General features: G+C 30.5%; 3 protein-coding genes across 3 annotated transcripts in view; all 3 read left to right on the forward strand.

The window, feature by feature from the left end:
• The window catches only part of LOC112765592 (probable F-box protein At4g22165), a 136,899-nt gene that overhangs the window by 67,882 nt on the left and 49,378 nt on the right, over positions 1-19,639 (forward strand). The window lies entirely within an intron of this gene.
• LOC112701701 (NAD(P)H-dependent 6'-deoxychalcone synthase) lies at positions 2,975-4,455 on the forward strand. Its single transcript, XM_025752430.2, has 2 exons — positions 2,975-3,352; positions 3,633-4,455. Exons 1-2 carry the CDS (start codon positions 3,024-3,026, stop codon positions 4,264-4,266), a joined length of 963 nt encoding a protein of 320 aa, XP_025608215.1. The 5' UTR covers positions 2,975-3,023; the 3' UTR covers positions 4,267-4,455.
• LOC112701702 (NAD(P)H-dependent 6'-deoxychalcone synthase) lies at positions 10,182-11,952 on the forward strand. Its single transcript, XM_025752431.2, has 2 exons — positions 10,182-10,800; positions 11,155-11,952. The coding sequence occupies exons 1-2, from the start codon at positions 10,481-10,483 to the stop codon at positions 11,774-11,776; spliced, it is 942 nt and encodes a 313-aa protein (XP_025608216.1). The 5' UTR covers positions 10,182-10,480; the 3' UTR covers positions 11,777-11,952.

A 19,639-nucleotide genomic window follows, 5' to 3' on the forward strand; every position in this document is an offset into this window, starting at 1 on the left:
GTGAGTATGAAACTATGAATATAAAAGAATATGATGAGTTATGTTTTATTACTCAATTTATACTTATTAAAAATAAATAAAATTAACGTTAAAATTATATAGTATCTTATATAAAAATAAATAATAAGAGAATATGAAAAATATAAAGTAATCTCAACAAAATAAATGCCATAAGAATGAGAAGGAAAATAAAAAAAAATGCTAAGTTATAATTCTATATAATAGAATAAGAAGAAGTGGTTATAAAAAAAGATGATGAATTATGTTTATACTTATAAAAAAAAATAATATTAATATTAAGGGCATATAATATCTTATCTAAAAATTAAAGAATATAAAAATATAAAAATTATAAAGTAACCTAAAAAAATATAAATGTTATGAAAGTGAAAAAAATGAAATAGAATTCTAAATTATAATAATAATGAGATATATGAGAAATAAAAGTAAAAATATTAAAAATAAAATAATTCAATTAAAAATAAAAAATTTAAAAATAACTTAATTACATAAGTAGTAAATAAATTGTGCTAATTAATTATATTTAAATTGATATGATATAGTATCAAAAAGTTAGAAGATTAAAAATGTAGTATGAAATTATTTTAGACTATGTTTTAATATATTATAAATGGATAAATGGATAAATAGATTTTTTGGTCTCGTTGGCGAGCCTGTCAAATTAGTGTCCGTTTACTCTGCAGTCTACGACCAAGAAATTCAAATGTGGGTTAGGTGGTAAAAGACCGATTCAGCTAATCTTTTCCATTCATAATTATTCACTACTATTTGAGTATTTGGCTTCTTCCGACACTACGTGTTCGCACCACCACTACTTTCTTTCTTATATTTTACATGTAACATGTCACTTGTAAGAGTAGTCAAAATATTCGAGATGTACTACTCAAGTATTTTAACTTTTAAGCATCAAACAACATGAAATTAACACTTTCCCGTTTTATCATGCATGTATTAACAGTAATGCTCTTCATTTTATTATTTTCTTGAGAAATGTTGTATGGTCAATAAACAGGATGTTTTTATATAAAAAAAAGTATAAAATACTAATATATTATCTGTCAATTTATTATCAATAATAATTTATTATTATATTTTAAATATATATACAAACAGACATATTCAAAAAATACATCTATAAAAATATTTTTATTAGACATATCTAAAAAGACATTTCTATTAAATACAGTTATAAACAAAAGTTAGCAAAAATTGACAGAAATATTGTTAGTAATGTAACGAGATTGTTTTATATATGAATAATGCCACTCAATAGGTTTGGAATTTGGATTCATTCAATGTGTTATATAATTTGCGTGATTCCTCTCATAGTTGGAATTGTTCCTCGTAGCCGGCCAGGATCTAACTTGCTCCTAAGTCCTAACATTAATTCCTCTCAGTTTGGATTGTTTGTCATAGCCGGCCAGGATCTAACTTGCTCCATAAGTATTAAGTAAGGCAGACAATTTTATTAAAAGATAATATTAAAAAATTATTTATTTTTATATTTTTTAATTTAAATATTTACTTTTATCTCTTTTTAATAAGTTAGGCAAATATATATAGGCAGCATAGTATATACCTAAAAGATATTACCTTTGTTGCAGGTTCGGTTTTATGTTTTCGAGATTAAAGACTACAAGTTCACATAATCAACATAAAAAACCATGTTTCAAAATCTAGTATCTAGGAGCAAAATCATAATTTTCATGCATCGAAATTCTTATTTTGTCAATAAAAAAAGAAATTATGACAAATATCATACAATATTTGCAGAACCATAAACATGCACGTAAATTTAATATAAATGTGATAGAAACGAAACTTTAGTATAAAGTATAAACATTGCTCTAAACAAGTATAAAACAATAACACTTTATAGAATTTCAAAATGTATGAGACATATACAAAAACTTTTACATAACTTCAAAGGACTTGAAACAAAGATAAAAAGAACAAGACAGACTTAGATAAAAGGAAACAAAATCTTATAGAAGGATAAGTTGCAATAATGTAAAAAATTTAAAGAAGAGTGGAAATAAATCTATAGAAAACCAACTTAGGATGAAGTGACGAAGTCTATGCATGTGTACAAGTGTATTTTTGACTAAAATTTTCAACATTTTACTATTCTCCTATTTATAGATGAAATCGATCAACAAATGAAAGCAGCGACATTATTCCACCTTATTTAATCTGCTGAGTAACAATTTAGGTACTAAATTAATAACTATATATTTATATATGTTATTTTACATAATTTATGTATTTTAATATATATTTTATATAAACAATTAATTAATAATTAATTTTAAATTTTGATTTATTTTTCACTCCCTTTTATATGTTGCTGTCACATATATAGCTAAATTCAGCTCATATAGTTGGATCCATTTGTTTATCGAGTTAAATAATTAACCTTAAGATTTGATTTTAACTCACTAAAAGATCATCCAAACTGAAGCAACGAAGTTCATCCATCAAGCATAATGATGATACATGCATGGACTAGTAATTTCTTGACCAAAAGTAAAAAGAAACTAGACTACGAGCAGTTGAAAGTCTTAGACACCAAATAAAGACATTTTACTATCTCAGCGCCTATCTAATGAAACAGAAAGTTAAAAAAAAATGTATATATCGATTAGGAAAAGTCCAGGGAGTGCAATTTTTGTATTTTTTGGCCATTAATTAATTAACTATCAAAAAAAAAGTGAGTAACCTCCCACTATTGGATATAATCTCACACCATTAAAAATACTATTGATGGAGAATTGATAGTTACAAAACACAAAAATTACTCCCCTAACACTCCTCTATCAATTATTATATGTAAAAATGATAGTAGCGAATTGAAAGATAGCTACTACCCAGCCCCAACAACCACACTAAAAAACAAACTAGTGTTGAAGGGAAATGATCCTAATCCAAAGTATATAAAGGTGGCAAGGCAAACCCCTGTATGCACTTCATCACACTCACAGAGAGATACATAGAGATCAAAGATGGGTGCAGCCACAGTAGCAATCCCCGAAGTGGTTCTAGAATCATCGAATGGGCAACGCAGGATCCCAGTGATTGGGCTGGGCACTGCCCCTGAAGCCAGCAGCAAGGTGTCGACCAAAGACGCTGTTGTTGAGGCCATTAAGCAAGGCTACAGGCACTTCGATGCCGCCTCTGCTTACGGCGTTGAGCAGTCCGTCGGAGAAGCCATCCAAGAAGCTCTCCAACTTGGACTCATTTCTTCCCGGGATCAACTCTTCATCACCACCAAAATCTGGGTCACTGACAACCACCCTCACCTCATTCTCCCTGCTCTCCAAAAATCACTTAAGTACGATACTTACTTATTACTATTTTATTCTCTTTCTCTCAATTTGGTTGTTATTAATTAGGGAAATGTTAGGAGACAATGATTTTATTGAACAATATAAACAATTACCAATCAAACTAAAGCACATTATACTTCCAAATTAATTTTTTAAATTTTTATATTAAAATAATTATCCGTACACTAATAAAATGAACATCTGATATATCTATTGTTTACATTGTTTAATATTTTCATTATTTATCTGTACTTTTCCTATTAATTAACATGCATGCAACTGCAGGACACTTCAACTGGACTACTTGGACCTGTATCTGATCCACTGGCCCATATCAGCAAAACCAGGAAAGGTGACATATCCCATTGAGCAGTCGGAGCTGGTGCCATTTGACATGGAGGGTGTCTGGAAATCCATGGAGGAATGCCAGAGACTGGGCCTCACTAAAGCCATTGGAGTTAGCAACTTCTCCATCAAGAAACTCCAGAAGCTTCTCTCCTTTGCCACCATCCCCCCCGCAGTGAACCAGGTGGAAGTCAACCTTGCCTTCCAGCAACACAAGCTGAGGGAATTCTGCAAGTCCAAAGGCATCACCGTAACTGCCTTCTCTCCTCTGAGGAAAGGTGCGAGCAGGGGAACCAACATGGTGATGGACAACGACGTTCTCAAGGAACTGGCGGACGCTCATGGCAAGACTGTTGCTCAGATCTGTCTGCGATGGATCTACGAGCAAGGCTTGACGGTTGTGGCTAAGAGCTATGACAAGGAGAGAATGAAGCAGAACCTGGAAATCTTCGATTGGTGTTTGACGGACGAAGATTACAAGAAAATTAGTGAAATCCATCAAGATAGACTCATCAAGGGACCCACCAAGCCTCTTCTCCATGATCTCTGGGACGAGGAGGATGATCATCAGTAATTAATAATGCTAATTAATTAATGCTATGCTCTCTCTCTAAATAAATTATCTATCATGGATATGTAATATCTACACCCTAATTAAATTTCCCGCATTTGTCTTCGTTTTAGAGGTCTTTTATTACACATGAGAATGCATGAGTTATTGTACTTACATATAATTCTACTGTACTTGTGTTTCTTTTGGCTATCCTCTTTTATTTTAAACGACCAATTTCTTAAACAAAAAAGAAAAGAGTTTAAATTGTGTTATGCTTTCAGGTTGTATTTTTGTTTTGAGTTGTGTCTTGTAACTTTCGCCTAACTTTTGGCTAGGTGTGACTGAGAACGATTATTGGAAGAAATAATTATTTATGATAAACATTTCAACCTTGGATAATTAGTACTCATATTTATTTTCGGTGATCTAAAGAATTAAAGATGCATGAGTTTTAAGGAAAATGATTAGTTGATCATGTTACATTATACAAAAAAATATGAGGATATATAAATCTAAGTGATTATAAACATATATAATATTATTATTATTATTATTATTATTATTATTATTATTATTATTATTATTATTATTATTATTATTATTATTATTATTATTATTAGAGAAAATTCCACTTCCCTCCCCTGTGAGATGCTAAAATGACACTCTCTTCCCCTCTATTTTATAAATGTATATTTCCCTCCCTTCTAACTTTTAAAAAACCTCATTTTTAATCCATTTTAAACTTTTTGTGTTAACTAATGTTAACTTTATCCATTTTTTAAGAAAAAAATTATTTTTTAAAAAAATATTCATTAGCAAAAATTTTATTTTTTATTATTAAATTTTGCTTAATAAAATATTCTTTAATAAATTATTTTTTTATTGATTAAATTGTATTTTTAAAAAATTTAATAATTATGTTATTTTTTTAAATACCCTTCAATAATTTTTTAATTATTAAATTATAATTTTACCAAAATTTTTGTTAACAATTTGTTTATATTTTACTATTAATTTTTCGATATCTATATATTATTTTAACATTAAATAAAAAATTTTAGTAAGATTATTTTTCAATATCAATAAATATTAATTGTTATACATATTACCAGTGGTAAGATTTTTTTATTTAATATTAAAAAAATTAATAGTAAATATAAAAATAATTGTTAACAACAATTTTAGTAAAATCACAATTTAATAATTAAAAATTATTGAAAAATAGGTATCTTAGAAAAAAATAATTTTGTTACGGTGGGTAACCGGAGATTGTCTGAATGGATAGCGCTGGCTGGCCCGTATGTGTGAAGGAGGAGGTTTCCGTGTGAGTGTGCAACTCGGGAGACTCCGTCCGACTTGTGCTCGTGAGTGAATGGGGGGTGGTACCTGCAAAGACACTCCGATGCCTAAGTTAGCAAGAGTGTGAGCAGGTCTAGAGAGTATTAGGCTTAGAGATACCTGAGGGGTGTCAGTGTATTTATAGTGGTGAGCCAATAACCACCGTTGGAGTAGCGCCGTATCTTTAGGGTGTTAACCGTCCCATTATCTTAGGGAGGTTAAGATATGGCTTTATGGAGCGGTTAGAGAGATTTTAGGGGCGGTTACTCATTTGAATGAGTGTTTATCTGCCAGCTAATCTCATGCCCGACTTCTTTAAAGTAAGTCGTGGTTGATACCGACTTCTTATGTGAAGGTCGGTACTTAGCTAGGCTTAATCCTTTGGACTAGGCCTTTTATTTGGGCCTGGACCTTTGTTATTGGGCCAGGGTATGAACAAATTTAATTATTAATTTTTTTGAAAATATTTTGTTAAAAATACAATTTAATTAATAAAAGAATAATTTATTAAAGGATATTTTGGTAAGCAAAATTTAATGATAAAAAATAAAAGTTTTGTTAATGGATATTTTTTCAAAAAATAATTTTTTTTCATAAAAAATGGATAAAGTTAACATTATTAACACAAAAAATTTAAAATGGATTAAAGAGGAGGTTTTTTAAAAGTTAGAAAGGAGGAAAATGTACATTTATAAAATAGAGGAGAGGGGAGTGACATTTTAGCATCTCGCAGGAGAGGGAAGTGGCATTTTTTCTTATTATTATTATTATTATTATTATTATTATTATTATTATTATTATTATTATTATTATTATTATTATTATTATATATTCATTTCAGTCGTAAATAATTAAACACACCGTCATCATTATATATATATAGACTTTTATAGCAGATTTTTCAACAGACAAAATAGTTAGATATTTTAAAATATTAAAAAAACATAAAGTAAAAAAACAGGATTGAAACTATTGAAAGTGAGGCATATAAATGATATAATTAATACCCCTAGCTAGATAGATACATAGACACGCTACTAATAATGAGAGAAAATTTAAATTTATGCTAAAATAATAACTTCCTCTTTTTTATTTATAAAATATATATTCTCATTTTTTATAATTTTTAAATTTTTTTTTAATTTATTTTAATTTTTTGTGTTAACTAAGGTTAAGTTTATCCATTTTTTTAAAAAAAATTATTTTTTACAAAAATACCTTTTAACAAATTTTTTTTTATTTATTATTAAATTTTGTTTACTAAAATACTCTTTAATAAATTATTTTTTATTAATTAAATTGTATTTTTATCAAAATATTTAATAATTAAATTATTTTTTTCTAAGATATCCTTCAATAATTTTTTAATTATTAAATTATAATTTTATCAAAATTTTTGTTAATATTTTTTTATATTTTATTAATAATTTTTTGATATTAATATATATTATTTTAATATTAAATAAAATTTTTTTATCATTATTAATATGTATATTGATATTAATATTAAAAAATAATTTTACTAAGATTTTTTTAATATGAAAATAATATATATTGATATAAAAAATTAATAGAAAAATATAAAAAAAAATCTTAACAAAAATTTTGGTAAAATTATAATTTAATAATTAAAAAATTATTGAAAGATATCTTAAAAAAATAATTTAATTATTAAAATTTTTTAAAAATATTTTGATGACAATAAAAAATTAATTTATTAAAAAATATTTTGGTCAGTAAAATTTAATGACAAAAAATAAAATTTTTGTTAAAGGGTATTTTTGTAAAAAATAATTTATTTTTTTTTGAAAGTTGGATAAAATTAACATTAGTTAACACAAAAAATTTAAAATATATTAAAGAAAAAGTTTGAAAGTTGGATAAAATTAACATTAGTTAACACAAAAAATTTAAAATGGATTAAAAAGGAGATTTTCTAAAAGTTATAAGAGATGAGAATGTACATTTTATAAATAGAGGAGAGGGAAGTGTATTTTAGCATCTCACATAGAAGGGGAATGAAATTTTCTCTAATAATAATAAAAAAAAATATTTCGTAACCAAATAAAATTAATTAAAAATAGTTTTAATTTATTTTATTTAATATATAATAATTAATAAATATTAAATAAAATAAATTTTAATTATTTTTTTCTCTTTAACATGATTAAATAATAATAATACTATAAAATATTTCCCCCAGAGAAAATGGTAATATGTGGTTGAATATTAATTAAACTACGTGTAGTTTAATTTATATTTATTAAGACGTTTTAAGAAACCACTAAAAGCTTTTCTGCCCACCTGTAAGTTATCGAAATCAAAGAGTTATGTTACTGCCAGAAATATCCAAGGGTAATTTGGGAGTTATGATTTGTGGTGTCTGTTGAACGTTGATTGTTGAAGTTTTGTCCAGGCTGCTTATTTTTTTAAAATAGGATAAGATTAAGTATTCAGAATAAAATAGAGATATAAAATTTTATATTTTTGTATTTTATCTTATGGTAAATTATAATAAATTATAAAAATTTAATTTATTTTTATTTTTTATTTAAAAAATTTGAGATAAAAAATATAATAATAAAAAATATAATTAAAAAAAATAATAAAAATAATAAAAAAATAAATTATACTATTTATTAATATTTTTATATTTTTTATCAAAATAAATACAAAATATATTAATTTAATATTTCTAAACACATCATCTCTGGTAATATCTCCCTAAATCAAACACATCATTCTATCTCGACTATGCACTCTCTACTGATCTCAAATCTCCACGTTTCTTGTACCTTTTGTTCTCCATTTCGCGTGACTTGTGAATTTTTTTCTTGAAAAATTAGGGAAGACAAAAAATTGAGTTAAGAGAAAGAAATAAGATTAACAAATAAAAAGAAAAAAATTTGGTGATTTAATTTTTGTCTCATTATTTGACCAAGAAAAAGGCGATTAAGTCATTTATCTCTTATTTTTAGATGAACTTTTTACTTGTTTTATATACTTAGAATTTAGAAACATATCAATTTTTTTTTTGTCTATACCAATAAAATATTCTTGTGGTTTTTTCAAAACCAATTTTATAGTGTGCCTACAACATTTTTTTACCTAAATTACTTAAATATAAGTTTTGGAAAATAGAATCTATATCTTTTCAAAATTAAATTATGTATTATTTATAAACACCGAAGAACACACATTCTTTCAATAATGTGATAGTTATTTTTTAAAGCAGTAGGGGCCAAATCACTATTCTATATATAGACAGAGATAGTTATATTATATTATATTATATAGAGTGAAAATTATAGACAGAATAGAATAATATAATTAATTAATTAAGGGGTACCGTCCAACATAACTATTAATAGCAACATGTATGTGTACGTGAATGATGCATTCAATTCGAACATATATAGTTGATGGTATAGCAGATGGCTATACATGAGTTATCAGCCTCCGAACTTGACTTTGTTAAAAGGTAAAGTATTATTTTACCCTTTAATATTTGAGATAATTATTATTATTTGATGATTTCAAAGGCACAGAAGCTCAACATCGAGATTTCTAAGCAGCAATAAGGAGGAAGACCCCATAATACAACTTGAGCAACCAAGGCTCATTGGCAAGCAGTATTTATGTAGTGTTGAACTTAAATCATCATAACCAAAACTTTTTTATCAAAGAAAATTATCATATCACTCATATAAAAAACTTACTATATACACGATAATAATAATAATAATAATAATATAGCAAAAGATATAGGATAACAATTAAAAAATAATCACGATATTTTTTTTTAAACTTAAATTAACAGAAGAATGCAACGTAAACTATTATAAACAATTATATATCTCCAGGTGCTAGTGTTTATAAAGGATTGGATGATCAAAAAGTCAAATTTATTATTATCGATATCTAAGCCGTAAAACAAGTCATGTAGTAATGTGCTGCCATAAAACAAGTCAAAATGGAATTACCAGTCTACACTACACACTGCAGCACACTAAGAAAATAAAAGGATAGCAAGTAAATATGATCAGAGTATTATGCTTGTCGTGATATTTTTAAGACAAGAACTAAAATCCACTGCAAAAGAATATTAGACTGATGATAAGGCATGGCAGAAATTAAAATAAGCTAAGGTAATGCAAATTTCTTTTAATTTTGTTCCTTTTAATTTCTTTTTTCCCCAGAAATAAGAAAAGTAAGGTTGTGATAATCTTTTTATTTATGGATTTATAAGTATTCACCAAATAAAATAAAATATCTAAAAAATTGTAATAAATTTATAAGTATATTTTAAAAAATAATAAGTAAGTCTATGAAAAATTATAATAGTAAATTTTGATATCGTTATTGAAATAGGATAAAAGACTAAAAATAATTATATCCAAAATTATAATTTAAAAGAAAATTCTTTCGTCCATATATACTTAAGATAAAACATATATAAAAGCTCAGATGGCCGAATATCCTGAAGTAGTGCCATGTGGAGCCGTGGAGGTGATGACGAGCGAGCGAAGAACACGTTGGTTGATTATGAGGCAAAATACAAACAGAAAGAAATAAAATTCTTGGATAATAAAATATAGCGTTGACTGGTGATACCGAGGTAGAGCCCAACACAATTCCACCTAACACACCCCGGCCCCTTCACTACACACTTGGACTGCTCCACTCACATACAACAAAATTAATGCTCTTCCCTCATACATGCATGATACATTCCATTTCCATCCCATTTATTTATTTATTTTTTTCACCTATATAAAGGAGTGCAACTTTTACCTTATTCATTCATTCCTAGCTTATTATTGCACTACTACATTACATACATACTACTCTAATTCATTTAATTTCTCAAATAATTAAATCAAACTATATATTAGACATGGCTGCAGTTAAGGTTCCAACGGTGGTGCTTCCCAACGCCTCTGGCGAAGTGAGTATGCCGGTGATAGGGATGGGATCAGCACCTGACTTCACATGCAAGAAAGACACTAAGGAGGCCATCGTTGAGGCCGTCAGGCAAGGCTACAGGCACTTCGACACGGCCACCGCCTACGGCTCCGAGCAGGCCCTCGGAGAGGCCTTGAAGGAGGCTATTCAGCTTGGTCTCGTCACCCGCCAAGACCTCTTTGTCACTTCCAAGCTTTGGGTCACTCATAACCTTCCTCACCTTGTTCTCCCTGCTCTCCGTAAATCACTCCAGTAAGAATTCATATTTTTTATCCTGCTTCCTATCATTACACAACCACTATAAAAATATGGAATCACTAGACAATATTAAAACACTTTTCAATAATATAATTCTAGATGATATAATTTAAGTATTTTGCGTGAGTAACTTTATTTAATCAATGATTTTTTTGAATAATATGAATAATTACCAATCAAATAAAAATATATTATACTACTAAATTATTTATTTAAATTTTAATATTAAAATAACTATCCATACACCTAATAAAATGAAGATTCGATATATCTATTATTCATATTGTTTAGTATTTTCATTGTCTACTTATACTTTTTTTTTTATTTAATAATATAATTTGTATACAGAACTCTTCAATTGGATTACTTGGACCTGTACCTGATTCACTGGCCGCTAAGCTCTCAGCCAAAGTTTCAATTCCCAATTGATGTGCAAGATCTGCTTCCATTCGATGCGAAGGGCGTGTGGGAATCCATGGTAGAATGCCAGAAACTAGGCCTCACCAGAGCCATCGGAGTCAGCAACTTCTCCGTCAAGAAGCTTCAGAATCTGCTCTCTCTTACCACCATCCCTCCTGCAGTGAACCAGGTGGAGATGAACCTCGCCTGGCAGCAGAAAAATCTCAGAGACTTCTGCAAGAAACACGGCATAGTGGTGACCGCATACTCGCCGCTGAGGAAAGGAGCAAGCAGGGGCCCCAACCAAGTTATGGAGAACGATGCACTCAAAGGGATTGCGGATTCTCATGGCAAGTCCATAGCGCAGGTTTCACTCAGATGGCTCTATGAAAATGGTGTCACCGCTGTGCCAAAGAGCTACGACAAGGATAGGATGAAGCAGAACCTCAACATCTTTGACTTTTCTTTGACGGAGGACGATCACTTAAAGATCAGTCAGATCACTCAGAACCGTCTGATCAGTGGACCAACCAAGCCCCAACTCCCTGATCTCTTTGATGATGATATCTAGATCTAAATTATTCAATAAATCGTCTTCGTCTCTGCTTAATTTCCTTGTAATTGAGCTCTGCATTGCTTTTCGCCACTATCCATCATCAAAGTTTTGCTTTTTATCCCTCATGTATGGCTGTAATATTTGACTATGGGAAGTTCCCAGGAAATAAGAGAACCGTGATATTATTATTACTATAGACGCATTAATTTTCCATCTAATATATGTACATCTTTTATATATTTTTTTATATGATAAAAAACAAAAAAAGAAATTACGTAAATATTATTGCTCTCAATTAAGATGGAAAGACCACGACGTTGACGACAAAGTGACAGAATAATTTAAGAATGCGTGCGTGGTTTGAAGAACACTCTACGGCATCCACCTGCCAACCACACAATTCACTTATGGGAGGATTACTCAAAGTGTTGACTGGAAAATAAAAAAGAATAAGAAAATAAGAGACCAAGGGAATAATCAACATATTAATGAGTCTATATTCTGTTCAAAGAAAACGATGACTACTGCATACCATTTATAGTTAGTACAAATCTAGAAGAAAATAAAAATTGAGTGAACTTGAGCGTTACTCTCTAATTTAATTCTGTGAAAAGATTGTGTGCACCTAAATTGGTTAATTAAGGTTTGATGCACGGACACGGGCATAGACATGGGATATAATATAATATATGATATGTTGACACGCAATTTTTAAAATTTTACATGATACAAAAATATGTATATATATAAAATATAAAATATTTTTTAGATAAATTATAATAATATTTTAATATTTTATTGATATTAAAATATAAATTAAAATTTTTAATATCTTATTTTAATTATATTAAGTATTTAAAATATTTTTTATTTTAATAAATAATAATATATATTATATCTAATTGAGAATCGTTCTTTTCATCCAATGTTCAATTGTTTATGGAGGATAAATATGCAATGAGCGCGTTTATCAACGAGAAGAAATAGAGAAAGAAAAAGTTTATTAGACCATAAATTTTATTAAATTTTGGCTAGCATATAACCAGTAGAGAAAGGTGAGTTATAGGATGAAATTTCACACCAATCTCATATCATTAAATCATCATTGATGACTATTTGATGGCTACCAATCACAAAAGTTACTAGCCCCTAACATTGCGCATAGAGAAATTATAGGTAAGCAATATATACAGTGAATTATATACCATGAACAAAGTGAATAATGGTTTAAAAAAAATTAAAATTAAAATTAAAATTTATATTTTTAAATAATTAAATAATCATTAATAAATTTTTAAATTTAAAATTAGAATTAACACTTAACTACATTTATACTACGGACGGTTAATCACAGTTCTGACGTCCATGTTAGTCTCTCTCACGTTCATGACCATTACACATCGGTCATCATTGTTGCCAAAGACTGTCAGTGAGACGCAGAAGAATACCGCCATTCCCCCTTCCCTGCAACACCAACTTCGCCCCCAACCCTTTTCAGCACCGTCGTTGTTCACCCCACTAGCTTCCCTCACTGACGTCGATCTCTCCCTCTCCGGATACCATTGTCGCCGCCGAACTCTTGTCGTCGTCGCTCATTCGACCGCTAGCCTCGCTCATCGCTGTCGTTGCTTCATCGGACATCCTCATTAACGTGTTTGGGGTTGTATATGTGGCGCCGCTACTGTTGCCTCGCGGTCCTTAGGCGGTGTTGTTGCTGTCTTGTCGCTTTCCTCGCTCGGCCATTGTGGTTATCTTCCTCCTCCTCCTCCTCTTCTTCTTCTTCTCTCTCTATTTCGTATATGGATATTCAATTTATTAGGTATATGGATAGTTATTTTCAGAGTTAAGTACGATTTTGGTCCCTAAGGTAAAGGTAGGGTCTAAAAAAATTTTTCATCGCTGGTCCCTTTTTGTCTACAAAATGGTCCCAAATGTTTAACTTAATTTTAAAACCGTTCTTTTTACCAAATTTTTAATTTTTATTCTGAAAATACCCTTAACTTAAAAAAGAAAAAAACACGGGTTAAGGGAGAAGGGGGAAGGGTATTAGCTGGATGGGATAGGGTTTTGGTTCAGGGAAGAAGAGGGGGATGAGAAGGGGAAGGGCTATCGCCACAGCTCCTCCCTGCCGCCGCTCCTTTTCCTCGTCGTTTGGTTCTCGCCGCTGGATCTCACTGCAAGTGTGGACGTCACGCGCCGCGAGCCGTTTTAGCAATTCCTCCTCGCCCTCGCCGACGTCATTGCCTCGCCCTTGTTTCGCCGCACCTCTTCCTTGCCGTCGCACCTTGTCTCATCGTTTGTTTGGGTAATTATATTTATAGATTTTTGGTTCTTATAATTGAAGATGAATTTGAAAATTTCTGATGATTGTAATTGCATCTGAATTTTGTTAATGAAGGAGGAAAAATTTTAGTTCTGAGTTTTGTTAATGGTTTTGAGTTTTAACAATGGTGATGATAATTTTCTTGTTTTTCTAAGTTCTGAGTTCTGGGTTCTGAGTTTTGATCTTCTTCTTTTTATGTTTCTTCTTATAATTCAAATATCCATTGTTCTTCTTCTGATGATGATGACCATGATTATGATGGTAGTAATGGTGGTGGGTTCTGGTTCAGCTTCAACTTTAACTTCTGTTCTATTTCTGGTTGATTTTGGGGAAGAATGGGAAGGGTATTTTCATCCGAAGGACGATTTTAAAATTAAGTTAAACCTTGGGGACCATTTTATAGACCAAAAACGGTCGGGAACGAACAAAATTTTCAACCCCTACCTAATTTAGGGACCGAAATCGTACTTAACCCTTATTTTTATTAAAAAATAGATGTTCATTTAATTTGGATTGGATTTACGTAGATACAATGAAATTTGATGGATGTTCATTTCATTAGGTATGTGGATGGTTATTTTCATTTTAAATCGACGGCTTGATGAAGAAGAAGTTTGACAACATTTAAGCTAGTGGGTGATGGAGGAATCGACGACACGATTAAAATTCAGATTTTTAATTAATTAAATAATTATTAACAAATTTTAAAATTTTGAAAATCAACAATTTTAAAATTTTGAAATAAACGGCAGCAGCGGATGGTTAAAAGAAAGTAAGATAAAAAAAAATTTGTTATTTGATTTGGGTGGAGTTTTTTTTTCTTTGGTGGGCCAAAAAATTAACCGGTTATTCAAGTTGTTAGTTTATCTAGCGGAGTTGGAGTAAGTAATACGAAGAGAAAGTATAGATAAATAAGATAAATGTTGAATAACGTGAATAATAATTAAAAAAAGGTTAAATTAATAACCAAAATTAGATTCTCAATTTATTAAAATGATCAATATTTGAAATTAATTTATTAGGATTAAACAACGCAACCTCCTCTTAATATACTGTCACATCACGTTCCTATTTCATCTCAACCCTCCTACCCTTTCTCTATTCACACCGTCGTTTATCTCAACGGTCCTTCCCTCCACTGCTCAGTCTGACATACCTCCACCTCCGCCGATCAGCTCAAAACTTACAATTTAAAATAAAAATATACATTTTAAAATAAAAAGTTTTTGTATCATAATTTTGATGAAAAGTGTTTTAATATTGTCTAGTGATTCCATATTGTTATAGGAGAAAAGGATAAATACGTCTTTAACTTTTTTATTTGTGGATATTTAAGTTTTTAAGGATTTAAAATACATTTAAATCTCTAATTTTTTTTTAAAATTTGGACATATCGATCTCTCATGTTCAGTTGGGTCTGTTAAACCCAATAAAAAATTAAATGTGATTCCCATTGTATTGATTTATTTGATACGGATATACACGTGAAAATTTTTTTTAAATGAAATAAATTAAGGCTGCGTTTGTTTCTAAGAACAGGACATGACATGACACTGAGAATAGGACAGGACAAGACACTGATGGACAGAGACACAAAATTTTATGTTCTTGTATTCTGTTTAGTAATAAACTAGAACAAATTATGAAAATTCAATTTATTCTCATTTTCATTCAAAAAATTTGAGATGAAAAATATAACAATAAAAAATATAATTATGAAAAATTAACAAGAATAATAAAAGAAAAAATAAAAAATAAGTTGTGTCCCTTGTTAGTGTCTCCGTGTCCTTCTTGTCAAGATGGACACAATATACACTAATTCAGTATCTCTGGACACATTGTATCTGTCCATGTCTCCTCTGCCAAACACGATTTTGTGTTTTAGTGTCCTTGTCTCAGTGTCCTGTCCCTGTAAACAAATGCAGCCTAGATCCACGAAATCAATATATCTAGACTTAAATATATTTTTAAATTTTGAGAAACTTAAATACCAGCGAACCAAAAAGTTTAGGGATCGATTTGCCTTTTTCTCTTTTATTAGTGGTTGTCTAATGATAGGAAGCAGTATAAAAAAATATGAATTCTTACTGGATGGATTTACGGAGAGCAGGGAGAACAAGGTGAGGAAGGTTATGAGTGACCCAGAGCTTGGAAGTGACAAAGAGGTCTTGGCGGGTGACGAGACCAAGCTCAATAGCCTCCTTCAAGGCCTCTCCGAGAGCCTGCTCGGAGCCGTAGGCGGTGGCCGTGTCGAAGTGCCTGTAGTCTTGCCTGACGGCCTCCACGATGGCCTCCTTATTGTCTTTCTTGCATGTGAAGTCAGGTGCTGATCCCATCCCTATCACCGGCATATTCACTTCGCCAGAGGCGTTGGGAAAAGCACCACCGTTGGAGCCTTAACTGCAGCCATGTCTAATATATAGTTTGATTTAATTATTTGAGAAATTAAATGAATTAGAGTAGTATGTATGTAATGCAGCTAAATCACATAATATGGTGTCAAGAAATTTCTGAACAATACATTTGTAGTTTCACAGTTCTGACAAGTTTCGGAAACATGTACATAGGATCCCAGTAATTTGTCAAACTTCATTTAGCACTATATTTCATCCCTGACCCTCACAGCAGGCAAGATTGTGTTTGGCTACATTCCTTACAAGTTACAACAAACATAAAGTGAAAAAATAAAAGCACAAAAACAAAAAAACCTTTTGCTACACAACTCTGAATCAATCATTAAGTTATCCTTACTTTCCTTATGGCCTCAGTGGCTTCAGCTTCCAACTTCAATAGCTCAACAAAAGACTCATATGCTGCTTCATCAGCTTCTTGTTTGACTTCAACAAGTTGACTATTAACTCTTTCTTCTTCAGCCTCTAAATGAGTATCTGAAGAACTCTCAGCAGAATTTTGGGGCAATGGACCGCTGGATGTAGTTGATTCGGCGGCAAAAGTGCCTTCTGTTTCAATTGTTTCACACAGTGATAAAGAACAAGGTTTTTCAGAAGCTTCTCTTGTCCAAATATGTTTACCTCTATAGATAAACCATATTTTACAGAAGGGGGTGCATTTTTGGCAGCATAATTTGCTTTCCTGGAATTCCTTTTGACTTTCATCCAACTGCAGTTTTCCATTATGGTTTTGTAAGAGGAAATGTTATTCATTCATCCCTCCAATGAAAGAAAAAGGGAACCAAAAAAAGAAACTGAAACAAGCAGATACTGTGCTTCTAGCTATTAGTTGTAAGTCTCTAGAGCAAATAAAGAGATGGAACGGAAGAAAAAGGAAAAGAAAATTCTCAGACAGTTTCCACAGAATATTGAGATTCAACAGCAAGTTAGCTGACAATCAAAGCATTACTTACCCTTCGGGCATTGCTCCAATAACAAGCCTCCTAATATTATGCCCGACAACCAAAGCAACAATCCCTTTCTGGACTTGATCAGCTTCTGTCATCATAAAGCTTGCCTTAACCTGGGAAAGAAAGTTACACGAAGACCGTCACCATCAATAATGGATCTCTTTCCCACAGCTTGCATATCACATATTTTTCTAAAACGAACATTTTAACAACACATACATAGAAGGCAGTTATAATCATTCACATATTCTGCAGCTACAATACATAAAACAGAATGGCAGCCAATAAGATTTGATAGGTCTTGCTCAATATGATTGATTCCTGAGCCACATTTTCCAGGCGGTAAAAATAGTTCTCCTTTAGAAATATAACTAAGAAAAAAAATCACCATAGTAGTGTAAATGAACAAGCAGAAATCAGCATCAAAAGAAATACCTTAGCTGCACGGCAAATTCTCAAGTAATTGTCCAAAAGCCTCATGACCTGTTCTTTTTCCTCTCTTCTAAAAGCAGAGACCACTTCAGGATTAGCCTGAGATGCTGGTAACTTCCCTACTGCTCAAAGATACCAACTTTAAACCAATCAAATTCATGGGATACCACCAGAATTTAAAAGCAATCAAGATAATCGAGTTACAAGACACTGGGATAGGCATTCATTCGGTGTTACAACAGAGAAGAATACATCCACTTTATTATCACAATGTATACAGAAAATCAAAGGGAGGGAGATTAAAGCAAATGCCTCTTGTGATTGACAATAACATATTGACAAGTTGACAACTATAGGGGTTATGGTCACATTACAACCAAAAACAATATAGACATTATCATCAGGGGCAAAAATTAGCATCTATAGATAACCTCCTTGCTTCTGTGCCTCTGAAATCACATGTAAAGCAAGAGTTGTTTTCCCAGAAGCCTCTGGACCATATATTTCCACAACACGTCCCTACAACAGTTATATATAACAATCAGCTTACAACTATCAGCCAATGAAACAATGAACCATGAACTAAGACAGATTTCTTCTTTATTTATCTCTTATCGTATCAGATGAAATTGTGGAAGCATAATTGTCATGCAGTTGCCAAATTAACATAGCAAATTAAATGTGGAAGGAAAATCAGAAGTCGGAGCAAAGTAAAAAATCTTTTCACCAACGACCAACTAGATTAATTTATAAAAAGGGTTCAATGTTTGCAAAAGAAGAATAAATTAGCAAGAAACTTCGTTATACAAGGATTTAAAGATACCTTTGGAAGTCCACCAATTCCCAGTGCTATATCAAGAGCAAAAGGGGAAGAGGAGAGAAGAAGATGAAGAACATTGAAACATTTAGAGGTGTGAACGGGAGGGTTTTTGAACCCAGATGAAGAACAATTTTAGTTTTTTGTATTTTTAATATGTTTAACTCAGACGAAGAATAATTTTGATTTTTTGTTTTTTTAATATGTTTTTGTTTTGTTGTTTCAATTATTTGAAACTATAAAATTAGGGTTAATTGAATTCTAAAATTTGATTAATTTAAAAGGGTATTTTTGTCTAATCAAATAAAGAAAGGATGTTTAAGTCTTTTTATAAAATTAAATAAATAAAATTTTTTTTATTTTTATTTAATTAAAAGGGTGTTTTAGTAAAAGTGATGATATACTATATATTTAAAAAAGAAAAAATTAAATGCTGACGTGGAAAATAAATTCCACATGTCTTATTGTTATTTGTCTATATTTTAAACGTATCGGTACGTATGAATTTATCATTGTACCGTAGCAACATCCATATTTGAATAGAAAATATGGTGATTTCTTCCAAACCCATGGCAATTTTATGGGTAATTTACCCTTGCATATGTGTCATCATCTCAGCCATTGATAAAAAAAATTTTCAACCTTTCATTAATTGATGCATTAAATGTTTTCACACTACATTGTATTTTATATTATTTACATTATACCCCATGACGTATTTATACTTGATGCAATACGCAAATAGTTGATTTTACAAATCTCTCCCCAAATACCATTTCAATGTGTACAGCTTCTTCTTCTACCTCTCAAAAGACACTTCAAAGGAACTGCTTCATTCTTCAACCTCACTACTTCTTTTACCCTTCTACGATCTCACTTCTTCTTCTTCTCTACCCTTCCTGTGGGTTATGGGTTTGATCTTTCCGGCGACCCACTCCTAAAACC

This window comes from Arachis hypogaea, chromosome 7 (genome assembly GCF_003086295.3).
Source record: "Arachis hypogaea cultivar Tifrunner chromosome 7, arahy.Tifrunner.gnm2.J5K5, whole genome shotgun sequence".
In the NCBI taxonomy this organism is placed as follows: domain Eukaryota; kingdom Viridiplantae; phylum Streptophyta; class Magnoliopsida; order Fabales; family Fabaceae; genus Arachis; species Arachis hypogaea.

Bases quoted from the DNA above. Each gene is read 5' to 3' on its own strand.
- LOC112701702 (XM_025752431.2), top strand. From the start codon at position 10,481: ATGGCTGCAGTTAAGGTTCCAACGGTGGTGCTTCCCAACGCCTCTGGC. The intron at 10,801-11,154 runs GTAAGAATTCAT...ATTTGTATACAG, and splicing joins GCTCTCCGTAAATCACTCCA to AACTCTTCAATTGGATTACT.
- LOC112701701 (XM_025752430.2), top strand. From the start codon at position 3,024: ATGGGTGCAGCCACAGTAGCAATCCCCGAAGTGGTTCTAGAATCATCG. The intron at 3,353-3,632 runs GTACGATACTTA...ATGCAACTGCAG, and splicing joins GCTCTCCAAAAATCACTTAA to GACACTTCAACTGGACTACT.